The 23,567-nt window shown below is 45.5% G+C and overlaps 1 protein-coding gene across 2 annotated transcripts in view; it reads left to right on the top strand.

Annotated features, from left to right (window-relative positions):
- Positions 1–202: 202 nt before the first annotated feature.
- LOC105464920 (potassium voltage-gated channel modifier subfamily G member 3) overlaps positions 203–23,567 on the top strand; it is a 73,390-nt gene continuing 50,025 nt past the window's right edge. Inside the window, exon 1 of one of the 2 annotated variants that reach the window (XM_011713052.2) lies at positions 203–1,325. In XM_011713052.2, coding sequence (XP_011711354.1) covers positions 694–1,325 — 632 coding nt within the window. In that variant the 5' untranslated portion in view covers positions 203–693. Of the gene's footprint in view, positions 1,359–23,567 lie in introns of both variants that reach the window. The other variant, XM_011713051.2, reaches the window with a different exon arrangement.

The following is a 23,567-nucleotide window of genomic DNA, read 5'->3' as shown; positions in this document are numbered from 1 at the left end:
AGGTCCAGGGCGGGGCGCCCGGGAATCCCAGCCCAAGCGAGCCGGGGAGGTGCGGGTGCGGGTGCGGGCGCGGGCGGGAAGCGGAGGGCGGCGCGGAGGGAGGTGAGCCGCGCGCGCGGAGCCGGCGGGCGAGGAGGAGGACGGCACAGAGGCCCCGCCCCCGCCGCCGCGAGCCGGCTCCTCGCCGCCTCCGAACCCGCTCACTTTGCCTCTTGCCTCTGGACGGCGGCGGGGCGGCCGCCGGATCCGCGGCCGCAGGGAGCGCGGGAGACGGGGAGCTATCCCGCCCCGGCGCCTCCATTCGGCGCCCGCACCCCTCAGGGGGTCGGCGCCGCGGCCTGGGAGAGGGCACCGGGGCCTGGGAGTGGGTAGCCCTCGGGCGCGAGGGGCGGCGGCGCGGACACAGCCGCGTTTCCAGCCGGTGGGGCGCAGCGCTGGCGCCGGCGGGGACTCCCCGGCCACCCGCAGGTACCGCGGGGCGGAGGGCGCGCCGCTAGCAGCGCCGCCTGCGCTGCCAGAGAGACTCGAGCCCAGGGATCCCCGGGCCAGCGGAAGGCAGGAGCGGAGCCCCGAGGGAGCGCGGGCCCCGACGGCGGGCTCCCCCGTCGGCCACGGGCAGGCAGGTCCCGCGTGGCGGCTGTGGGGGGAGCTGCAGCGGGGCCCTCGGGCCGAAGGTCCCCCGGGCGGCCAGCCATGACCTTCGGGCGCAGCGGGGCGGCCTCGGTGGTGCTGAACGTGGGCGGCGCCCGGTACTCGCTGTCCCGGGAGCTGCTGAAGGACTTCCCGCTGCGCCGCGTGAGCCGGCTGCACGGCTGCCGCTCTGAGCGCGACGTGCTCGAGGTGTGCGACGACTACGACCGCGAGCGCAACGAATACTTCTTCGACCGGCACTCGGAGGCCTTCGGCTTCATCCTGCTCTACGTGCGCGGCCACGGCAAGTTGCGGTTCGCGCCACGGATGTGCGAGCTCTCCTTCTACAACGAGATGATCTACTGGGGCCTAGAGGGCGCGCACCTCGAGTACTGCTGCCAGCGCCGCCTCGACGACCGCATGTCCGACACTTACACTTTCTACTCAGCGGACGAGCCGGGCGTGCTGGGCCGCGACGAGGCGCGCCCCGGCGGGGCCGAGGCGGCTCCCTCCAGGCGCTGGCTGGAGCGCATGCGGCGGACCTTCGAGGAGCCCACGTCGTCGCTGGCCGCGCAGATCCTGGCCAGCGTATCGGTGGTGTTCGTGATAGTGTCCATGGTTGTGCTGTGCGCCAGCACGTTGCCCGACTGGCGCAACGCAGCAGCCGACAACCGCAGCCTGGATGACCGGAGCAGGTACTCCGCCGGCCCTGGGAGGGAGCCCTCCGGGTAGGACGCACTGCTTCTCTGCCCGTCCCGTCCGTCCTGTCGCGTCTGTCCGTGCCGTCCGTCAGTCCCGTCTCCGTTCTGTCCGCCTCCGGGCGACCGAGCCAGCGGGGTGCGCGACCCAGCGAGGCCCCAGGCGTGGCCAACTACGGGACGGGTCGGTCCCCACTCCCACCGCGTTGTCCGGGGCATCAGCGGGTTCTGGCCCTTGCACTAGACGCACCTCTTGAGGGCGAAATCCCCAGGCATGGGGAGGGGCGTGTAGAGATAGACAAACGTCCCCTCTTTGTAGTTTACTTTTGAGCAGAGAGCAACCTGCTAATTAGATTTTTCTGAACTTTTATTGTTAGGGTTTAACAATTAAGCCTTGAACTAAGCGCAGTTTTAATTATTTGCCAATTTTTGGTAGTGTTTGGAAAGATGAATTCTTGTTATGGTGAAATGTGCACTCTCCACACATTCTATACACTCTGCCCCTGGCGTAGTATGTGCTGTAATGGAATTGTTATATTATAAAGGAGGTTAATTTACCGATAGACCCTCAATAATGAATGTCTGTGCCCTTTTCTCCCCCGCTTTCCTACAAAGTGTGGAGTTAGCAAAGCTCTTGTCCACCGTTTGGTATCAAAGATTCACACTGCGACTTTCAGAGGGTCTGTAGTATGGGAAGGGAAAAAACCATGACCTTGAGAGCAGAGAAAACTCTAAACTGTCCTAAATCCAGAAAACAGTATTTGGGTGATTTTTTTTTTTTTTTTCACTTTACTAGGATGAATGGGAAAATATTGCAGTCTTTTCTTAGACTGTCTTACCTTTCAATGGTGATAGCACTCTCCTGTTTTTAGTACAAGTGAGCATATTCGGTGGGAGGAATAAGCAGACTAAGGGTGGACTTTCAAAGAAGACAGCCTTTTGGGGCACAGAACCCAAACTGCATATTATAGTTTATCTGTTTGACACTGTCTTAAGATCCTCCTTCCATTCTCTTTAAATTTAAGGTTGTGCTCTGTCATCTTTTCCTGATGGGCAGGTACATGTTTGGAATGGCGGTCTTGCTATTGCAGTGAATTACTTCTACATGATATTTTTCCCGTAGGGAGTAAGGATTTTTATACAAATCTAAGAAGTAAATAAAATTGTCTAGTACCACGGAGTCTATTATTTCTTCTTGACTTGAAATCCAAGATACATGCTTTGAAAGGAAATTCATTAGGAAACTCATTTTGTTTAGTGAATTAGGTTCTAACAGTTTTGAATTTACAGATAAGAATTACTTATTTGGTACTCCAACAATACAATGAAATTAATTTATTTACCTAAATAAATGCCCTTTTTTTTTTTTTTAAGGAGGGCGTTGGGAAAATGGACTTGAAATTTTTATTCTCTAGTAACTGTAGAATTCTAAGGTTAGTGAAGGTTTGAGCTACATTAGCAAAGGAAACAGGAGAATTGAATTATTATTAGTACAGATAAAGAGGGAGTTGACTGAGCTACTATATGAGCAAAACCAGTAAAATACCTCAAATATAATCTTAGGGGGAGGGAAGGTGTTTTAGGAGAGGGAAAGGGCCATATGGAGATCATTAATGTAAAGCATTTGTAAAGAAATGAGAGAAATGGATAGTAATTTTAGGGAGAGAAACACAAGAAACAAAAAAGGGAAGACACAGAGATGGAAAAGAGGGAGACTGCAAAATAAGTGAAGGGAGAAAGGAAAAGTAATGCTTATTTGTGTATATGTATTTTATGTATGTGTATAATTATTCAAGTCAGAGCTGTTTCCTAGATACTTAGATATTTCAAGCAAAAGCATGTTTTTCTTGGCTTAATGGCCCAGTTTTAGCTTCTCTGAGTGTAGGTATATGAAAACCAATATCTGCAATCCCAAACAGATAAACTGCAGAATGGCTGAATGAGGATGCTGCTTATTACAGAGGAAGCTCCCTCTGCCCTCCAACAGAGAGGGCCCTTAAGCTGTCACTTTACATATAGTCGCTAAAACCCTGCTTGCTTGTGGTTGCTGAGATTAGTCTTTCCAAAACATCATTCTCATTATTTGACTATATTTCGCATCTGCCAAATAAAGCCAAAACTTCTTTCTTGGCCTTCAAAGCTCTTTACAGTTTGATGACAACCTGCCGTTCTTGACTTACTCCATCATAGTTTGCAAACATCTTTTGAGTATCTGCTATGTTCAAGGTACTGCTGGTGTTCCAAATATTGTAACTTTCTGTTGTAAAGAAAAGCTGGTGTCAAGTTGGTGATGTAGGAATCAGAGGCACAATTGATTTCTGAGAGTTCAGTTGTTTGGAGAAGGCCTTTAAGGTGATGGAGGATGGAAACAAACCATGGTTGGAAGGTTGCAGAGGTTGTGCACTGCCCAAACTAGCAGGGAGTGTCATTTATTTTATTTTATTTTATTTTTTGCATTTTTGGTAGAGATGGGCTTTCTCCATGTTGGTCAGGCTGGTCTCAAACTCCTGACCTCAGGTGATCCGCCCGGGTCGGCCTTCCAAAGTGCTGGGATTACAGGTGTGAGCCACCACACCTGGCCAGGGAATGTCATTTATATAAATTCTAGTTAATGCAACCTGCACAACCATGTGCGCCCTGCCTCGGAACAAAATAAAGAGATTTTTTAGGATAAAAGGAACATCATGGGCATGAAACTTGTATATGATGTTTGTGGAAGCTTGAGTCCAGTGATGGAGTGAGAGGTGGATAGAGAGCAGATGATAGAAGGCCTTGAATTCCAGGGAGAATAATTTTATTTTACTGGCAGTGGCTAGCCCTTGGCCAGTTTTGTGTTTGGGGTAAATGGGTTATGCATATAAAGTAGTGCATGAGGTGCATGTGTTCCATGATTTGGAGAGAGGGAAGATTGTACACAAGAAGATGAGTTGGAAATCTTCCCAGAGTGAGGGGATGAGAGCTTGGATGGCTTTGTGGTGGTGGAGAAATGGAGAAACAACAACTCTGGAAAATACAAGGAGAGTGCCGGGCGCGGTGGCTCAAGCCTGTAATCCCAGCACTTTGGGAGGCCGAGATGGGTGGATCACGAGGTCAGGAGATCGAGACCATCCTGGCTAACACCGTGAAACCCCGTCTCTACTAAAAATACAAAAAACTAGCCGGGCGAGGTGGCGGGCGCCTGTAGTCCCAGCTACTCCGGAGGCTGAGGCAGGAGAATGGCATAAACCCGGAAGGCGGAGCTTGCAGTGAGCTGAGATCCGGCCACTGTACTCCAGCCCGGGCTACAGAGCAAGACTCCGTCTCAAAAAAACAAAAACAAAAACAAAAAAAAAAACAAGGAGAGTCAAAGTTAATCCAGGGCATTGGAAGGACACAGGCATCAGGGACTGATGAAGTGGACTTCCCAGGAGTTAAGAGTATCGCCTGCCTCTTGCAGTCTTCATTTGTCCAGCCTGGCCTGCTTACTTGTTCCTGAGCCACACAAATGTCCCTTACTGTGCAATGCCTAGCTGCTGAAATTGGATTATTCATCAAGCCCAGTTCAGATTCTATTCCTCTCTTGAAGCATTTACTGATTACCCTAGTAGATGTGATGTTTCCTCCTGAACTCCTTAAGGAATTGCTTATTTGTACTATTTATTTGGCATCTATGATATCCTTCTTAGCATGGTGGTTATACTTTCTTTTTTTTTTTTTTTTTTTTTGTTGTTGTTGTTGAGACAGAGTCTCGCTCTGTCGCCCGGGCTGGAGTGCAGTGGCCGGATCTCCGCTCACTGCAAGCTCCGCCTCCCGGGTTTACACCATTCTCCTGCCTCAGCCTCCTGTGTAGCTGGGACTACAGGCGCCCGCCACCTCGCCCGGCTAATTTTTTGTATTTTTAGTAGAGACGGGGTTTCACCGTGTTAGCCAGGATGGTCTCGATCTCCTGACCTCGTGATCCGCCCGTCTCGGCCTCCCAAAGTGCTAGGATTACAGGCTTGAGCCACCGCGCCCGGCCGGTGGTTATACTTTCATATAAACATGTCCTAGCTCTTAAGCTAGATTAGATAAAAAGCCCTAGAAGGCAGGTAAATTCTCTTGTACTGTTTCTCATTAAAACATCTTTTATTTTGTATTTTTGTTGATTGATTGAGAAGAGATCTAACTCTGTCACCCAGGCCAGAGTGCAGTGGTGCGATCATAGCCCACTGCAGCCTAGAACTCCTGGACTCAGGTGATTCTCCCACCTCAGCCTCAGAGTAGCTGGGACCACAGGCATGAGCCACCATGCCCCGTGAATTAAGAACATTTTTTGTAGAGATGGGGTCTTACAGGCCAGGCGCGGTGACTCACTCCTGTAATCCCAGCACTTTGGGAGGCCGAGGTGGGTGGATCACAAGGTCAGGCCTTCGAGATGGGGTCTTACTGTGTTGCCCAGACCTGTCTTGAACTCCTGGCTTCAAGCAATCCTGCCACCTTGGCCTCCCAAAATGTTGGGATTACAGGTGTGAGCCACTGTGCCCAGCTGAAATACTAGGAAATAATTCTTAGTACTTGCCAGAGTTGTCATTTCTCCTCCATTTCTCCACTACCACAAAAATTGCTATTCAGGAACCATAAGTGTCTATTGTGTATATAACATTTCAAAACATAACTTTCCAGAACTGTATCTTCTATTGTATAGTTTAAAATGCTGTTTGGTATCTGGGTGTGGTAGTTCACGCCTGTAATCCCAGCACTTTGGGAGGCCGAGGCAGGTGGATCACCTGAGGTCGGGCGTTCAAGACCAGCCTGACCAACATGGAGAAACCCAGTGTCTACTAAAAATACAAAATTAGCTGGGGTGGTGGCGCGTGCCTGTAATCCCAGCTATCCAGGAGGCTGCGGCAGGAGGATTGCTTGAACTAGGGAGGCGGAGATTGTGGTGAGCTGAGATTGCACCATTGCACTCCAGCCTGGGCAAAAAGAGTGAAACTCCATCTCAAAAATAAAATAAAATGAAATAGAATAAAATAGAATATAGAATAGAATAGAATAGAAATAGAATAGAACAGAACAGAATACAATGCAATACAATACAATACAATACAATACAATACAATACAATACAATACAATACAATACAATACAATACAATACAATACAATACAATACTGTTTGGGGCCAGGCATGGTGGCTCACGCCTGTAATCCCAGCATTTTGGGAGGCCGAGGCAGGTGGATCACCTGAGGTCAGGAGTTCAAGGCCAACCTGGCCAACGTGGTGAAACCCCGTCTCTACAAAAATTCAAAAATTAGCTGGGCGTGATGGCGGGTGTCTGTAATCCCAGCTACTTGGGAGGCTGAGGTGGGAGAATCGCTTGAACCTGGGAGGGGGAAGTTACAGTAAGCCGAGATGGCACCATTGCACTCCAGCCTGGGTGACAGAGAGACTCTGTCTCCAAAAAAAAAAAAAAAAGCTGTTTGGGGTCAAGCAGTGGGCTTTAGTTGCCAGAACTCTCAGTTGAAGCAGACAGAATCCTGTGCTAGAGTAAGAAAAAGGTCTATCAGGCCGAGCTCAGTGGCTCACCTGTGTAATTCCAGCTCTTTGGGAGGCCGAGCTTGGCAGGTGGATCACCTGAGGTCAGGAGTTCAAGACCAACCTGGCCAACATGGTGAAACCCCGTCTCTACTAAAAATACAAAAATTAGCCAAGTGTGGTGGTGTCTGCCTGTAATCGCAGCTACTCGGGAGACTGAGGGAGGAGAATCGCTTGCATCAGGGAGGGAGAGGTTGCAGCGAGCCGAGATCGCACCACTGCACTCCAGCCTGGGCGATAAAGTGAGACTCAGTCTCAAAAAAAAAAAAGAAAAGAAAAAGAAAAAGGTCTATCAGGAAACAGCCTATAGTCCCAGCTACTCCAGAGACTGAGGTGGGAGGATCACCTGAGCCCAGGAGTTGAAGGCTGCAGTGAACTATGATTGCACAACTGCACTCCAGCCTAGGCAGCAGGGAGACCCTGTCTCAAAACAAAACAACAATAAAAAAATCAAGAAACTTAATGGTACTTAATGGTATCAAGTACTTAATGGTACAAAAGGAATAAAGATAAGAAGATGGTTTACTTTTATGAACCTCTGAAATTTTGGCACAGTGCACAATCTGAAGTTTGGAAGAAATCTTAGGTCTTCCAAATCAATAATTTATAACTTTTTATGTATGAGGATAATCCTTTTAAATTGATCTGTTTAGATCGTTAATAATCATGTAAGAATGGTTCAAAATCTAAAAGCTACAAAGCTAAGCCTTTCTCAATTTTCCCAGCCATTCAGTTCTTTTCCCTAGATGTAACCAAAGTTACTAGTTTTTGGTTTGTCATTTTTGTATCTTTACATATATTGAGGAGTCATTTATCTTGCTTTTAAAAATAAGATATCTATACCTTTTTCTCATTTTGTCAATGACTTTCTTAGTTTGAAGATTAAAAAAAATATTAAGGTTGCAGTGAGGTGAGCTAATGCCACTGCACTCCAGCCTGAGTGACAGCGCAAGACTCCATCTCAAAAAAAAAAAAAAAAAAAAAAAAAAAGAAATTAGCTCTTTTTATGATGTGAGTTGCAAATACTTTGTTTTCTAATTTAGGACCCCATTAAAAGAAAACTGCAATTGCCTAAAACATAGTAGCTGCACTTTTACTATCTATTTGTTGAGAAAAAATGCATAATGATTAAAAAAAAAATTGTGAGCTGGGCGTGGTGGCTCATGCCTATAATCCCAGCACTTTGGGAGGCCGAGGCAGGTGGATCATGAGGTCAGGAGATCGAGACCATCCTGGCTAACACGGTGAAACCCCATCTCTATAAAAAATATAAAAAATTAGCCAGGCATGGTGGCGGGCACCTGTAGTCCTATTTACTCGGGAGGCTGAGGCAGGAGAATGGTGTGAACCCAGGAAGCGGAGCTTGCAGTGAGCAGAGATCACGCCACTGCACTCCAACCCGGGCAACAGAGCGAGACTCTGTCAAAAAAAAAAAAAAAAAGCCTGCACTCAGGCTGGAATGCAGTGGCACGATCTCAGCTCACTGCAACCTCTGCCTCCTGGGTTCAAGTGATTCTCCTGCCTCAGCCTCCCAACTAGCTGGGATTACAGGCGTCCACCACCACGCCTGGCTAATTTTTGTGTTTTTAGTAGAGACGGGGTTTCACCATATTGGCCAGGCCGGTCTCAAACTCCTGACCTCGTGATCCACCTGCCTCAGCCTCCCAGAAGTGCTGGGATTACAGGAGTGAGCCACCATGCCCGACCAATAATTGTGAATTCTAACCATTCATCAACTCTTGAGCTCCTGTGATCGTGCCAGGTGCTGTGCCAGACACTATGGGCACAGAGGTTCCTACAAAGGATTCCTGCTATCATGGAGCTGGGTAGTTAGTGGTGATAGTAGCAGACAGCACAGTAAGCAAATAAGAAGAATTTCAGATTGTGAAAGGTGATGTGAGTTGAGTCCTGAGTGTAAGAAAGAGGCAGCCTTGGGAAGAGGGAAGGGAGTGTTCTGGGAAGAGGGAGCAGCTAATGCAAAGATGCCACTGAGATGGCAATGGACTGGGCTTGTCTACTGGACAGAAGGAAGGCCCATGTGGGCTATAGTTTGTTCTAAGGGTAGATGAAGTTGGAAGGCAATGGGGCCTATCAGGCAGGGCCTATGTGCCATGGGAAGGAGTTTGGATTTTCTTCCAAGTGTGACAGGGAGGCCTTTGGAAGGTTTTAAGCAGAGAAAAACTATGATATGTGTTTTAAAAACACCACTGGGTAGAGAATGAAGGGAGGGTCAACAGCAGATGTGGAGAGACCTGGCAGCTGAGAGCAAGTGGACCTTGATCTAAGGGAATAGCAGTGGATACAGTGAGAAGTGACTGGATTCAGGTGAATTATGTGGGTGTTATTGTCATTAATGACAGCTCACCTACCAGGACTAGGAGAGTGTGTGAGATATTTATTGTGTGAAGCTGTGCTAGGGCCTATAGGCATTGGGGTCCCTCTCGCTTGACTACTTTGACTCACACACAATAAGCCTGAATCCAGTTCTTTTTCTACAGGATCTGCTTCCCATTTGGGGATATTGTGGGGAGGAGACTCTGGAAGAGGAATCTCCAGCATGTTGGTGGGAGAAGGATCGTAGACGTCTTTCCTTACTTTACAACTGAGTTGAGTCCTCATTGAGAGGACTGTCTCAGCTGTTAAAGATAATAGTGAACTCATTGACAATCTCCCTTGATAAACAACTTTAGTAACTAATTAATCTTAGAATGGTGATGTTCTTAATGTTTTACCTGATTATTAAGATAAACTAGATTTTTCAGGCAGTTTGCCTTCTAGTAACATCTGAGTATTATTCTGACACTGCCAAGGAGATTAATGTACTTTTTGGCATTTTAACATATAGACAAGTTGTTTTTTAAAATGACTAAGCATTTGCTGGGCATGGTGGCTCATGTCTGTAATCCCAGCACTCTGGGAGGCCGAGGTGGGTGGATCACGAGGTCAGGAGATCGAGACCATCCTGGCTAACACGGTGAAACCCCATCTCTGCTAAAAATACAAAAACAAAATTTGGCGGGTGCCTGTAGTCCCAGCTTCTCGGGAGGCTGAGGCGGGAGAATGGTGTGAACCCAGGAGGCGGAGCTTGCAGTGAGCCGAGATTGCACCACTGCACTCCAGCCTGGGTGACAGATCGAGACTCCGAGACTCCGTCTCAAAACAAACAAACAAACAAAAAGATGCTCTTTGCTGGCTGGCTTTGAGAAGTTGTGACTTCTGAAAGGTCAGTTATAAAGCAGTGGTCCCTTTTATTTTTGGGTCCCTTTTGCCTAGACTTTGGCCCCTCAGTCAGTCTCAGCTGAAGTGTTCTTGTTTGAGATTTAAAGCTCTTTAGCAGGCAAAGTCTTGCTGTAATTTTGATCTGCTCTTTAGAAATTTTTTTCTAAAAGTTGCTTCATGTTGGAATTTGATCTTTAATTGGCATTGCTTTGTGTTGTGGTGGTGAGAATTTGAGGAGATTTTAAAAATGTTAAAATTTCTTGTAGTGTTATTTTAATCCTCAGTTAAAAAAAATTAAATGATCAAAGTGAAACTCCAGGTGATGGAAATTTAAATTTCAATTATATTATTTCGATCGCCTTTCAGTTCAATACTGTATAAATCCAATAGGTTTTAAGTATTTAAAAATAAAAAGTAATATTTGAAACTGAAGATGAAAGTCTTAGTGCTTTTACTGTGCAGATAAGGTGGATATTTTCAGAAGTCAGTAATTACTAGATCTCTGATAGGATTCAACATAACGCAGAACCTAAGTTAAATTCTGTTCTTTCACAGTAGACTGTTTCTTTTAATGTGTACAGGCTGCTGCCAATTTTAGAATTCAGTGGAAACTTTCTTTTGTCAGTGCCCTTTCTGTAACCAAAGTGCTTTTTTTTTTCCCTACTTTTTGGTAAGCAAGTTATTTTCAACATTATTCTTTTTATATTTGTAAAATTAAAACTTTCTTCACTGGAAAAAAAAGTGTTAAAATGTGAAAAGTTAACTTGCCCCGTCTCTTCAATCCCATCACCCAGTTTCTGGGTATTCTTTGAGAAACTTTCCATTAACATATTAACATATATACACATGTGCATGTACACACACACACACAAACACATGCAAGTATATACAATTACATATATGTACACATACAGATTTTCTCTTTTATTATTTATTTATTCAGATGGAGTCTCGCTCTGTTGCCAGGCTGGAGTGCAGTGGCACGACCTCGGCTCACTGCAACCTCTCCCTCCTGGGTTCAAGCAATTCTCCTGCCTCAGCCTCCCGAGTAGCTGGGACTATAGGCGTGCACCACCATGTCCAGCTAATTTTTGTATTTTTAGTAGAGATGGAGTTTCACCATGTTGGCCAGGCTGGTCTCAAATTCCTGACCTCAGGTGATCCACCTGCCTTGGCCTCCCAAAATGCTAGGATTACAGGCGTGAGCGACAGCGCCCAGATTTTCTCTTTTAAATATATAATTGGGATTGTTCTATGATCTTGTTCAGCAATTGGCCTTTTTTACTTAATGATACATTTTGAAACTCTTTTCATGCCAGGGGCGGAGGCTTAGGCCTGTAGTCCTAGCACTTTGGGACGCCTGAGGCGAGAGGATCACTTGAGCTCAGGGGTTCGAGACCAGCCTGGGCAACATGGCAAAATCCCGTCTCTACAAAATTTAGCCAGGTGTGGTGACATGCTCCTGTAATCCCAGCTACTCAGGAGTCTGAGGTAGGCGGCTCACTTGAGTCCAGAAGGTTGAGGCTGCAGTGAGCCGTGATAACAGCAGTGCTCTTCAGCTTGGGTGACAGAGCAAGACCCTGTCTCAAAAAGAAAGAAAGAAAAGAAACTATTTTCATATTAGTTCTTATCGATCTCCCCCATTCTTTAAATATTTGTATGGGACTCCATTGCATGGATGGGCCATAATTCATTTAATAAATGTCTCTTCTGATGATAATAGTAATGATTGTAACAGTCAATATTTATTGACTACTGACATGTGTTTTGTCATCTAAGTCTCATTACAGTCCTATGAAGTAGTGCTGTTACCCAGTTTTATGCCTGAGATTAGGTAGTTTATCCAAAATGTCCAGACTCACATAGTGGGTCAGTGGCGCCCTGGGCTCTGATTCCCATGCCCCCACCTATTCTGCTGAGAAATGTTTAGTTTGATACTAATTTTTCAAAAGGGCAAACATTGGCGCAGAGCACAATCTTTTCCATATATCCTTGCAAATTGGTGTGAGTATATATTTAGGCTAAATTCCAAAGTGGAAAATAGCTGAGTTAAAAGGATTGTGCTTTGAACATTTTTTGATAGATACTGCCAAGTTTCCCTCTAAAATATGAAAGTCAGAACTATTCTTTATTAATAATAATAACCATCATCATATGCAGTTAGTAATGAATAGGATTCTATATTAATTAATAACACATTTAATAGCACATTTAATAGCAAACATCTGGAAATAACATAATTAAAAAATAGAACAGCTGTTTTTTTATTTTTATTTTTTTCGAGACAGGGTCTTGCTCTGTCACCCAGGCTGGAGTGCAGTGGTACGATCTCCTCTCACTGCAATCTATGCCTCCCTGGCTCTGGTGATCCTCCCACCTTAGCCTCCCAAGTAGCTGGGACTACAGGCACACAACACCATGCCCGGCTAATTTTTGTATTTTTTGTAGAGATGGGAGCTTGCTGTGTTGCGCGGGCTGGTCTTGAACTCCTGGACTTGGGAGTGATCCATGTACCTCCATCTCCCAAAGTGTTGGGATTACAGGTGTGAGCCACTGTGCCTGGCCTAGAATAGCTTTATTGAGATACAATTCACATACCATAACATTCAGTGGTTTTTGGGATATTTTTACCAGATTGTGCAACCATCACCACGCACAGTGTTTTTTTTCTTTTTTTTTTTTTTTGAGATGGAGTCTCGCTCAGTTGCCCAGGCTAGAGTGCAGTGGTGTAATCTTGGCTCACTGCAACCTCAGCCTCCTGGGTTCAAGCGATTCTTGTGCCTCAGCCTCCCGAGTAGCTGGGATTACAGGCGTGTACCACCATGCCCAGACCCAGCTAATTTTTGTATTTTCAGTAGAGACAGGATTTCACCATGTTGCCTAGGCTGGTCTCGACCTCCTGACCTCGTGATCCACCTACCTTGGCCTCCCAAAGTGCTGGGATTACAGGTGTGAACCACTGCACATGGCCTACTGCCTGGCTAATTTTTACATTTTTTTTGTAGAGACAGGGTCTCTCTGTGTTTCCATTCTGGTCTTGAGCTCCTGGCCTCAAGCAGTTCTCCTGCCTTGGCCTCCCAAAGTGTTGGGATTATAGGCCTGAACCACTAAGCCCGATCTGTAGGTTCTATTATTAAAAATCAATTGCAAGTTGGTTTTATGGCTCCCTATTCATGTATTCATTAAATTCAACAAACATTTATTGAGCAACAACTATGTATTTAGGACTGTTCTAGGTGTTGGGGATATAGCAGTGAATAAAACAAAGTCCTTGCTTTCAATGACCACCTATTCTAATATGTCTGTAACACTGTAGTCCCAGCTGTTTGGGAGGCTGAGGCAGGAAGTTTGTTTGAGTCCAGGAGTTTGAAGCCAGCCTGGGCAACATAGTGAGATCCCATCTCAAAAGAAAAAACACAGTGTAATTTATCTTTCATGGGATTAGAAAAAAACAACAACAACAAGAAAAACCAAGGGTGATAAGTGTTATGAAGTAATAGGTCAGAATAAGGGGTGTGCAGAGTGTAAGTGTGTGCCATGATTAGGAAAGGCCTCTGTCATAGGTGATGCCTGAATAAGGTCCTGGAGGGATGCAGGAGGCACCTGGGAAGATAGCTGGGTGAGAGAGTTTTAAGCATAGAGAAGAGGAAGCACAAACCAATCCCCAAGGTGGACATGTCTTTGATCAACTGGAGCAACAGGAAGGAAACCGAGAGAGGTGAGAATGGTGGGGAATTGGCGGGGAAGGCAGGGGTTTGTAGCTCATGAAGCGCCTTATAGATGCACCGACTAAAAGGATTTAGGTTTGTTTTCTTTTTGCTATTTGGTAAGGATTTTAGATTTACATCTGAATGTGGGTTTTGAGGAGAAGAGAGAATATGGCTTAATTTTAAAAGATCACTTTGGTCTGCGTGTGGAGTGTAGACTCCAGGGTCCTGCAAGGGCGGAGCCAGTGAGGCCAGTTAGGACTGCAGTAAGAGATGCAGGGTGGGTTTCCTGGCTAGCTCACAAAGCCTCTGGTACTGGTATTTGGTTACTCCTGGATGGTCAAGGACTTCCTTGAGTCCTGGGTTCGGGCAGCTAAAGGTCCTGTTGGTCCAGGCTGTGGTGTCAGGGTTTCCCTTTTTCTGGGTAAAGATATTGTTATAATCAGCCAAGTGAGCCTCAGCCTCATGGTATGACAAGGGTCTCTACTCATCCCCCACACACTTTGTTGCAGGACTAGTGGGAGTCTGGAGCTGGGGTGGGCAGACTATAACCTGCGGACGAACTCACGCCTACTGCCTGGTTTTTGTGCAGCCCCTGAAGTATGAAATAATAGATTTTGGAGGGGCGCGGTGGCTCATGCCTGAAATCCCAGCACTTTGGGAGGCTGAGGCGGGCAGATCACCTGAGGTCAGGAGTTCGAGACCAGCCTGGCCAACATGGCAAAACCCTGTCTCTACTAAAACTACAAAACTTAGCCAGGCGTGGTGGTGCATGCCTGTAATCCCAGCTACTAGGGAGACTGAGGCACAAGAATTGCTTGAACCCAGGCGGAAGCTGCAGTGGGCCAAGATCACGCCACTGCACTCTAGCCTGGGGAACAGAGCAAGACTCCATCTCAAAGAAAAAAAAGAGGATTTTACTTTTTTTTTTTTAAGACGGGGTCTCAATATGCTGCCTAGGCTCGTCTTGAACTCGAGCTTAAAGGCTCTTCCTGTCTCAGCCTTACGAGTAGTTATGGTTCTTACATTTTGTAACTGTTGAAAAAAAATTGAAAGACTATTTTGTGACTTGTGAACATTACATGACATTCAAATTTTAGTGTCCATAAATAAAGTTTTATTGGAACACAGCCATACTCATTCTTTTACATATTGTTTATGGCAGCTTTCCTACTACTTTGGCAGAGGTGGGTAGTTGCAATAGAAACTGTATGGCCTGAAAATTCTAAAACATTTACTATCTGGCCCTTTATAGGAAACATTTGCCAACCCCTGGTTTAGAATGGTGGTGCCGCCCAGGCCTGGACTTACACTTTACCACCGTCTAGCTGCAGGACCTCAGGCATGCTCCTTCCCTAAGGCTGAGTTTGCTTGTCTGTAAGATGGGGCGAACGAGAGTACCTGTGTTATTTGGTGGCTTCCAGGTTCAGGAAGTGATGCCTGATTCTTGTCTTCTAACCACCCATGCTAAATGCGCTTGGATCCCACTGAGGACCACCCTGACTTACAGAGTGTTCTGTGTCCCCAAAGTACTAAACAATAGTTAGAACTTATTATTTGATCCTGATAGTTCTGGTAGAACAGGGGCTTTTATGGTTGGTGTGGGAAATCAAGTATTTAGAAGTTAAGGACTATCTGTATGTGTTTTTGTTTGTTTGTTTTTGTTTTTTAAATTTGAGACAGAGTCTTGCTCTGTCACCCAGGCTGGAGTGCAATGGTGCAATCTTGGCTCACTGCAACCTCCACCTCCTGGGTTCAAGCGATTCTTATGCTTCAGCCTCCCGAGTAGGTGGGGTTACAGACATGTGCCAACACGCCTGACTAATTTTTGTTATTTTTAGTAGAGACAGGGTTTCGCCATGTTGCCCAGGCAGGTCTCAAAGTCCTGGCCTCAAGTGATTTGCCCGCCTTGGCCTCCCAAAAGTGCTGGGATTACAGGCGTGAGTCACCCCACCTGGCTGATTTGTGTTAATTTCAGAGATGCTTAACCCTGATTTATACCACTCCCTTTTCTTTTCTTTTCTTTTCTTTTCTTTTCTTTTCTTTTCTTTTCTTTTCTTTTCTTTTCTTTTCTTCTCCTTTCTTTCTTTTCTCTCCTTCCTTCCTTCCTTCCTTCCTTCCTTCCTTCCTTCCTTCCTTCCTTCCTTCCTTCCTTCCTTCCTTCCTTCCTTCCTTCCTTCCTTCCTTCTTTCCTCTCTCTTTTTTTTTTTGAGACAGGGTCTCATTTTGTCACCCAGACTGAAGTGCAGTGGTGCTATCTTGGCTCACTGCAGCCTCAACCTACCGAGCTCAAGCAACCCTCTCGCCTCAGCCCTCCAAGTAGCTGGGACTGCAAACATGCACCACCATGCCCAGCTAATTTTTTTGAATTTTTGTAGAGATGGGGTTTTGCTCAGTTGCCCAGAACTGGTCTTGAACTCCCGAGCTCAAAGGATTTGCCCACCTTGGCCTCCCAAAGTGTTGGGATTACAGGTGTGAGTCACTGAGCCTGGCTATTCCACTCATATGATGATATGCCTGAGCTCCACCTTAGATAATACCAGGATTCACTACTTGGAGGTGATTGTGAGAGGACAAGGTACTTCTGGGTTCTAGTAAGTGCTTTATTCTTTGTATCTATCCTAGAGAAAGAAAGTTTAGCTATCCTTGACTCTGACTTAGTAAATCTGGTGGCTGGTGAGGCAATGGGTGATCAAAAGTGGGATTCAGGAGATAGGTCCTACAGATTGAGCATCCCAAATCTGAAAACCCAAAACATGCCGAAATCTGAAACTTTTTTAGTGCTGACATGATACTCAAAGGAAATGCTCATTGGAGCATTTTGGATTTCGAATTTGGGATACCCAAGTGGTATCATGCAAATATTCCAAAATCCAAAAAAATAATTCAAACTCTGAAATACTTCTAGTCCCAAACATGTTAGAAGAAATACTCAACCTGCATTAAATCAGGAACAGCTGTTTTAGTAATATATTAAAAGTTTATGATTTTATATGAAAGAAACTGGGATGTACACTTTAAGAAAGGAAGCGAGTTATATGTGTTAATATTACCCAGTAACTCGTGAGGCATAACCAAGATGGGACCCTTGCCCTCAAGCAGCCATAGAGCCATCCATGAGAGAAGGTGAGATGGTGCCACTGTGGAAGGGAGTGCAGGTGGGGGACAGAACTAACACAGCCTGGGGTGTCCCAGAAGGGCTTCTGAGGTCATGTCATTTGAGTGACACCAAACTGTTAGTTTTTATATCCTCCACTACCATGTACTCAATTTTTTTTTTTTTTTAAGGCTTTACCTAAGAATGCCTTTGACAGGCTAGGTATGGTGACTCAGACCTGTAATCCCAGCACTTTGGGAGGCCCAGGTGGGAGGATCACTTGAACCCAGGAGTTCAAGACCAGCCTGGGCAATATGATGAGACCTCTTCTCTACAAATTAAGAAGATTAGCTAGGCATGGTGATGTGCTCTTGTAGTCCCAGCTACCCAGGAGGCTGAAGTGGGAGAATTGCTTGAGCCTGGGAGGTCGAGGCTGCAGTGAGCCATGAAGGTGCCATTGCACTCTAGCCTGGGCAACGTAGTGAGACCCCATCTAAAACAAAATTCTAGTTTAATAAATAATATGATAAATATTGACAGATGTAATTTACATAAAGCAAAAGCTCCTTTAGATCCTTAGGAATTGAGTGTAAAGGGGTCCTGAGACCCCAAAATTTGAGAACCGTTTTTTTTTTTGGACAGAGTATTACTCTGTCGCCTAGGCTGGATGGAGTGCAGTGGTACGATCTCAGCTCACTGCGACCTCTGCCTCCTGGGTTCACGCCATTCTCCTGCCTCAGCCTCCCGAGTAGCTGGGACTACAAGCACCCGCCACCATGCCCGGCTAATTTTTTTTTGTATTTTCAGTAGAGATGGGGTTTCACCATGTTAACCAGGATGGTCTCGATCTCCTGACCTTGTGATCTGCCCACCTTGGCCTCCCAAAATGCTGGAATTATAGGTGTGAGCCACTGTGCCTGGCCTAAGAACCATGGTTTTAAAGGCACCAGTTTCCAAGTCCTCAACTTCAACATGGACACCTATAAAACAAGTAGGCTTCAGAACGTGCCTGTGGTAAAGGCTCCAGGTTCTCCTTTCATAATTCCAACTCTCACTTTACAAATGAAAAGCACTCCTCTCACTCATCCAGAACCTTACTGAGGTACGTTGTCTCAGGGTATAAAACCCTGTGGGATGTGTGTGAAAGAGATGACTCAAAATATATATAGATGTATTTTTTGAGACGGGGTCTTGCTTTGTTACCCAGGCTGGAGTGCAGTGGCGCGATCTCGGCTCACTGCAACTTTCGCCTCCCGGGTTCAAATGATTCTCTGGCCTCAGCCTCCCTGGTAGCTGGGATTACAGACAGGTGCTACCATGCTCGGCTAATTTTTATATTTTTAGTAGAGACAGAGTTTTGCCATGTTGGCCAGGCTAGTCTCGAACTCCTGACCTCAGGTGATCCGCCAACCTCGGCCTCCCAAAGTGCTGAGATTACAGGCCTGAGCCACCGTGCCCAACCCTGACACAAATATTTAATAAAAATGTTGTATTGACCAGCTGCTCAGGAGGCTGAGGCAGGAGAATGGTGTGAACTTGGGAGGCAGAGGTTGCAGTGAGCCGAGATTGCGCCTCTACGCCACTGCACTCCAGCCTGGGTGACAGAGCAAGACTCCATCTAAAAAAAAAAAAAAAAAAAAATATATATATATATATACACACACACACACACACACACACATACATACACACACATACACACATATATATATAGTATTGAAAGATTTGTATTGAAATATTTTAACGTATCATCCCTTTCTGCCTTTAGCAGAAGAGTAACTAGTGTATTTAGAAGTCACTGGAAACCTTTTGATCTAAGTATTTTTTTTTAAGCAGTACTTTTGAAGAAGTATGAAAGCGAATGACTCTAATAATGGGCAACAAATTCTTTTGCAAAGTTATATGATTATCAGTTCTTTGCTTTTTAAAAATGTTTTATTTTGTCCAGGCATGGTGGCTTACACCTATAATCCCAGCGCTTTGGGAGGCTGAGGCTGGCAGATCACTTGGGGCCAGGAGTTTGAGACCAGCCTGGCCAACATGGTGAAACCCTGTCTCTACTAAAAATACAAAAAAAATTAGCCAGGCATGGTGGTGTGTGCCCCTATAACCCCAGCTACTTGGGAGGCTTAGGCATGAGAATCTCTTGAACCCAGGAGGTAGAGGTTACAGTGAGCTGAGATCGTGCCACTGCACTCCAGCCTAGGTGACAGAGCAAGATTCTGTCTCAAAAATTTTTGTTTTTTTAAATTTTTATTGAGAAGGATCTCGCTCTGTCATCCAGGATGGAGTATAGTGCTATGATCTCAGCCTAAGGCAGCCTCAACCTCCTGGTCTCAGGCAATCCTCCCACCTCAGCCTCTCAAGTAGCTGAGATTCCAGGCCTGTGCCACTGTACCTGGCTAAGTTTTTGTATTTTTTTTTTTTGTAGAGACTGGGTTTCTCTTTGTTGCCCAGGCTGGTCTCGAACTCCTGAGTTCAAGCGATCGTCCTACCTTGGCTTCTGAAAGTGCTGGGATAACAGGTTTGAGTCACTGCCCGGCCTGGTTGTAAAATTTGTAATGGATGAAGAGACATGAATAATTGCAAATTAAAAAAAAAACTGTACTTATTTTATTTAAAAATGATTTCAATAGAATTTTACTGTTTTATTTATTATTATTATTATATGAGACGGAGTTTTACTCTTATTGCCCAGGCTGGGATGCAATGGCACGATCTCAGCTTACTGCAACCTCCACCTCCTGGGTTCAAGTGATTCTTCTGCCTCAGCCTCCCAAGTAGCTGGGATTACAGGCATGTGCCACCACACCTGGCTAATTTTGTATTTTTAGTAGAGATGGGGTTTCACCATGTTGGTCAGGCTAGTCTCAGAAACTCCTGACCTCAGGTGATCCACCCACCTTGGCCTCCTTAAGTGCTGGGATTATAGGCTGAGCCAGTGCACTTGACCCTATTTTATTAATTTTATACTGAATTTTGTAATGTTCATGTTTTGATCAATTACATCCTATTAATACTTGGAGTGGTAACTTAATGAAAAAATTTGACACAGTTTACAGCCACAGGAATTTTTTTTTTTTTTAAGGGACAGAGTCTCAGACTGGGCGCAGCAGCTCATGTCTGTAATCCCAGATCTTTGGGAGGCTGAGGTGGGCAGATCACTTGAGGCCAGGAGTTCGAGACCAGCCTGGCCAACTGGCGAAAACCCATGTCTGCAAAAAAATGAAAAAATTAGCGAAGTATAATGGTGTGCACCTCTTATCCCAGCTACCCAGGAGGCTGAGGCATGAGAATCACTTGAACCTGGGAGAGGGAGGTTGCAGTGAGCTGAGATCGCACCACTGCACTCCTCCAGCCTGGGTGACAGAGCAAGACTCCATCTCAAAAAAAAAAAAAAAAAAAAAGAAAGAAAGAAAAAAAAGAAAAAAAGACACAGAGGCTTGCTCTGTCACTCAGGCTGGAGTACAGTGGTGTGATCATAACTCACTGCATCACCAAACTCCTGGCCCAAGCTATCCTCCCGCCTCAGCCTCTCAAGTAGCTGGGACTACACTGCACCCGGTAGCACAGGAAATTTTAAACAGTTAAATTGTAAGCCTATTTTTTTGTTGTTGTTCAGAGAAAGGTAATGGGGTATTTACAAAATTTCAAGTATAAAAATATATTATAGTAGGTCCTTTTAAACCTTGGTTATAGAAGTTTGTTCAGCAAATATACTGAACACCTGTGTACTGTGTGCTAAGGACACAATGATGAGAAGAGAGAAAATAAGGTGGCTTCCTTTCCCTTGTGTAGCCTGGTCTAATTATGATTAGTTTGCAGAAATTGTGTACATTAGGTCAGCTGCCACTGGAGTAAGGCAGGCTGGCTCCTCCCAAACCTATTGCTTTCAAAGGATTCATCAGAACAAAAGAATTCCACTTTATGTGTTCTCTTTAATTTGTCCATATTTTATTCTCTTTTTGTTTCACAACAAAAATTTTTAGGTGAAAATTACATGTAGTGTATAAAACTTAAGTGTGAGATTTGATAAAATTTGACAAATGTTTAAAAAATGTATCAGGGCAAAATTAAGTGGGGGAAGCAGAATGGAAATACAAAGTATATGAGAAAAAGTAGCAATGTAAATTTTCTGTTAAAGATTAGTATATATTTTTAAAAATTAGAGTTGGTAGGTATATCAAAACATAATATTTGGATTCAAAACAGTTTTTAAAATATATTTATTTATTTTTTCTTTTGAGATGGAGTCTTGCTCTGTTGCTAGGCTGGAGTGCAGTGGCGCCCTCTTGGTTCACTGCAACTTCTGCCTCCTGGGTTCAAGTGATTCTTGTGCCTCAGCCTCCCGAGTAGCTGGGATTACAGGCATGCACCACAACACCCAGCTAATTTTTGTATTTTTAGTAGAGACGGGTTTCACCACGTTGGCCAGGCTGGTCTCGAACTCCTGATCTCAGGTGATTTGCCCACCTCAGCCTCCCAGAGTACTGGGATTACAGGCATGAGCCACCATGCCTGGCCAAACAGTTTTTTTTCCCCCCCGAGATGAAGTCTTGCTCTGTTGCCCAGAGCTGGAGTGCAATGGCACAATCTCGGCTTACTGCAATCTCTGCCTCCTGGGTTCAAGCAATTCTCCTGCCTCAGCCTCCCCAGTAGCTGGGATTACAGGTGCATGCCACTACACCTGACTAATTTTTGTATTTTTAGCAGAGATGGGGTTTCACCATATTGGCCAGGCTGGTCTCGAATTCCTGACCTCATGATCTGCTCTCCTCGGCCTCCCAAAGTGCTGGGATTACAGGCATGAGCCACCGCACCCAGCAAGTTTTATTTATTTATTTGTTTATTTTTTGAGACGGAGTCTTGCTCTGTTGCCCAGGCTGGAGTGCAGTGGCGCGATCTTGGCTCACTGCAAGCTCCGCCTCCCAGATTCATGCCATTCTCCTGTCTCAGCCTCCCAAGTAGCTAGGACTACAGGTGCCCACCACCATGCCCGGCTAATTTTTTGTATTTTTAGTAGAGATGGGGTTTCATGGTGTTAGCCAGGATGGTCTTGATCTCCTGACCTCATGATCCTCCTGCCTCGGCCTTCCAAAGTCCTGAGATTACAGGCATGAGCCACTGCACCCAGCTGCAGTTTGATTTTTTAAATGTTGCATTTGTCAGAATTTGCATCCTTTGCAACTATACAGAATAAAAATGTACAGGATACATAGTTTTTCTGAATTCCTTTCAGGGATCAGCAGAAAGTTTGGAGACCACTGTACCTTTAGTGTGCTATAGCCCTGGCATAGCACACTAAAGGGCTGTGGGATCCCACTACTATAGGTCACTAAGTCAAAATAGTGTCACCAAGAGTCAGAAGATAAGGATGGTCAGCAAGGGGGCATCAGGTTGGACAGCAGCTCCCCAATTGACATGTTAAGTAACTCTAGTTTTTATAGGTGGGGACAGTATACCAAGGAAGCATTTAAACCCTAGATCATAGGCCGGGCGCGGTGGCTCAAGCCTGTAATCCCAGCACTTTGGGAGGCCGAGACGGGCGGATCACGAGGTCAGGAGATCGAGACCATGCTGGCTAACACGGTGAAACCCCATCTCTGCTAAAAAAAATACAAAAAACTAGCTGGGCGAGGTGGCGGGCGCCTGTAGTCCCAGCTACTCGGGAGGCTGAGGCAGGAGAATGGCGTAAACCCGGAAGGCGGAGCTTGCAGTGAGCTGAGATCCGGACACTGCGCTCCAGCCTGGGCGACAGAGCGAGACTCCGTCTCAAAAAAAAAAACCCAAAAAAAAACAAAACAAAAAAAACCCTAGATCATAATATTGAAAAGCCTGGGGATAACATTAAGCTTTTTTTTTTTTTTTTTTGAGACAGGGTCTTGCTTTGTCGCCCAGGCTGGAGTGCAGTGGCGCAGTCTTGGCTCACTTCTACCTCCACCTCCTGGGTTCAAGCGATTCTTGTGTCTCAGCCTCTGGAGTAGCTGGGACTACAGGTGCGTGCCACCACACCTGGCTAATTTTTGTATTTTTAATAGAGACAAGGTTTTGCCACATTAGCCAGAGTGGTCTCAAAGTCCTGACCTCAAGTGATCCACCCACCTCAGCCTCCCAAAGTGCTGGGATTACAGGCGTGAGCCACTGTGCCCAGCCAGCATTAAGATTTTGACTTTTATAAAATTATTCTTATAAGAGACTGCATGGCAGAATTTTATCCACCCCTTTATTTGTTTACTTATTATGAGTCATTATTTGTGATCCCTAAGGATATGTTTGCATAATATGATGTCATAATGCATTTGGAAGAAAAATGGAAACACCTCCATTTTTTTCCATTTAAATGAAACTCTCTGAAACAGTAAGACCACAGTCTGCATGCCATCTCGTGAGCACCTTTGTGTTGTGCACAGTTCCTTATGTGTGTTAGATGGGAGTAGGTAAAATAAATATTTTGGCACTCCTCACTCATGCACACCAGTGACATAAACTGCCTGATTCATACAAAACCCTCTTAGGTTATTAGTATCTTAGGTTACAGGCAAGGTGATAGAGAAGTCCAGTGACTGACTTAATGTGGCCAAGGGGAATTGGCCCAGGTCAGATCACAGAGCTTGTGTGTTTGGCGGAAACTCCATTTCTTTTTTTCTTTTTCGTTTTTTT

This window comes from Macaca nemestrina, chromosome 13, assembly GCF_043159975.1.
Source record: "Macaca nemestrina isolate mMacNem1 chromosome 13, mMacNem.hap1, whole genome shotgun sequence".
Lineage (NCBI taxonomy): Eukaryota > Metazoa > Chordata > Mammalia > Primates > Cercopithecidae > Macaca > Macaca nemestrina.
This window is presented reverse-complemented; position numbering and strand designations above follow the sequence as displayed.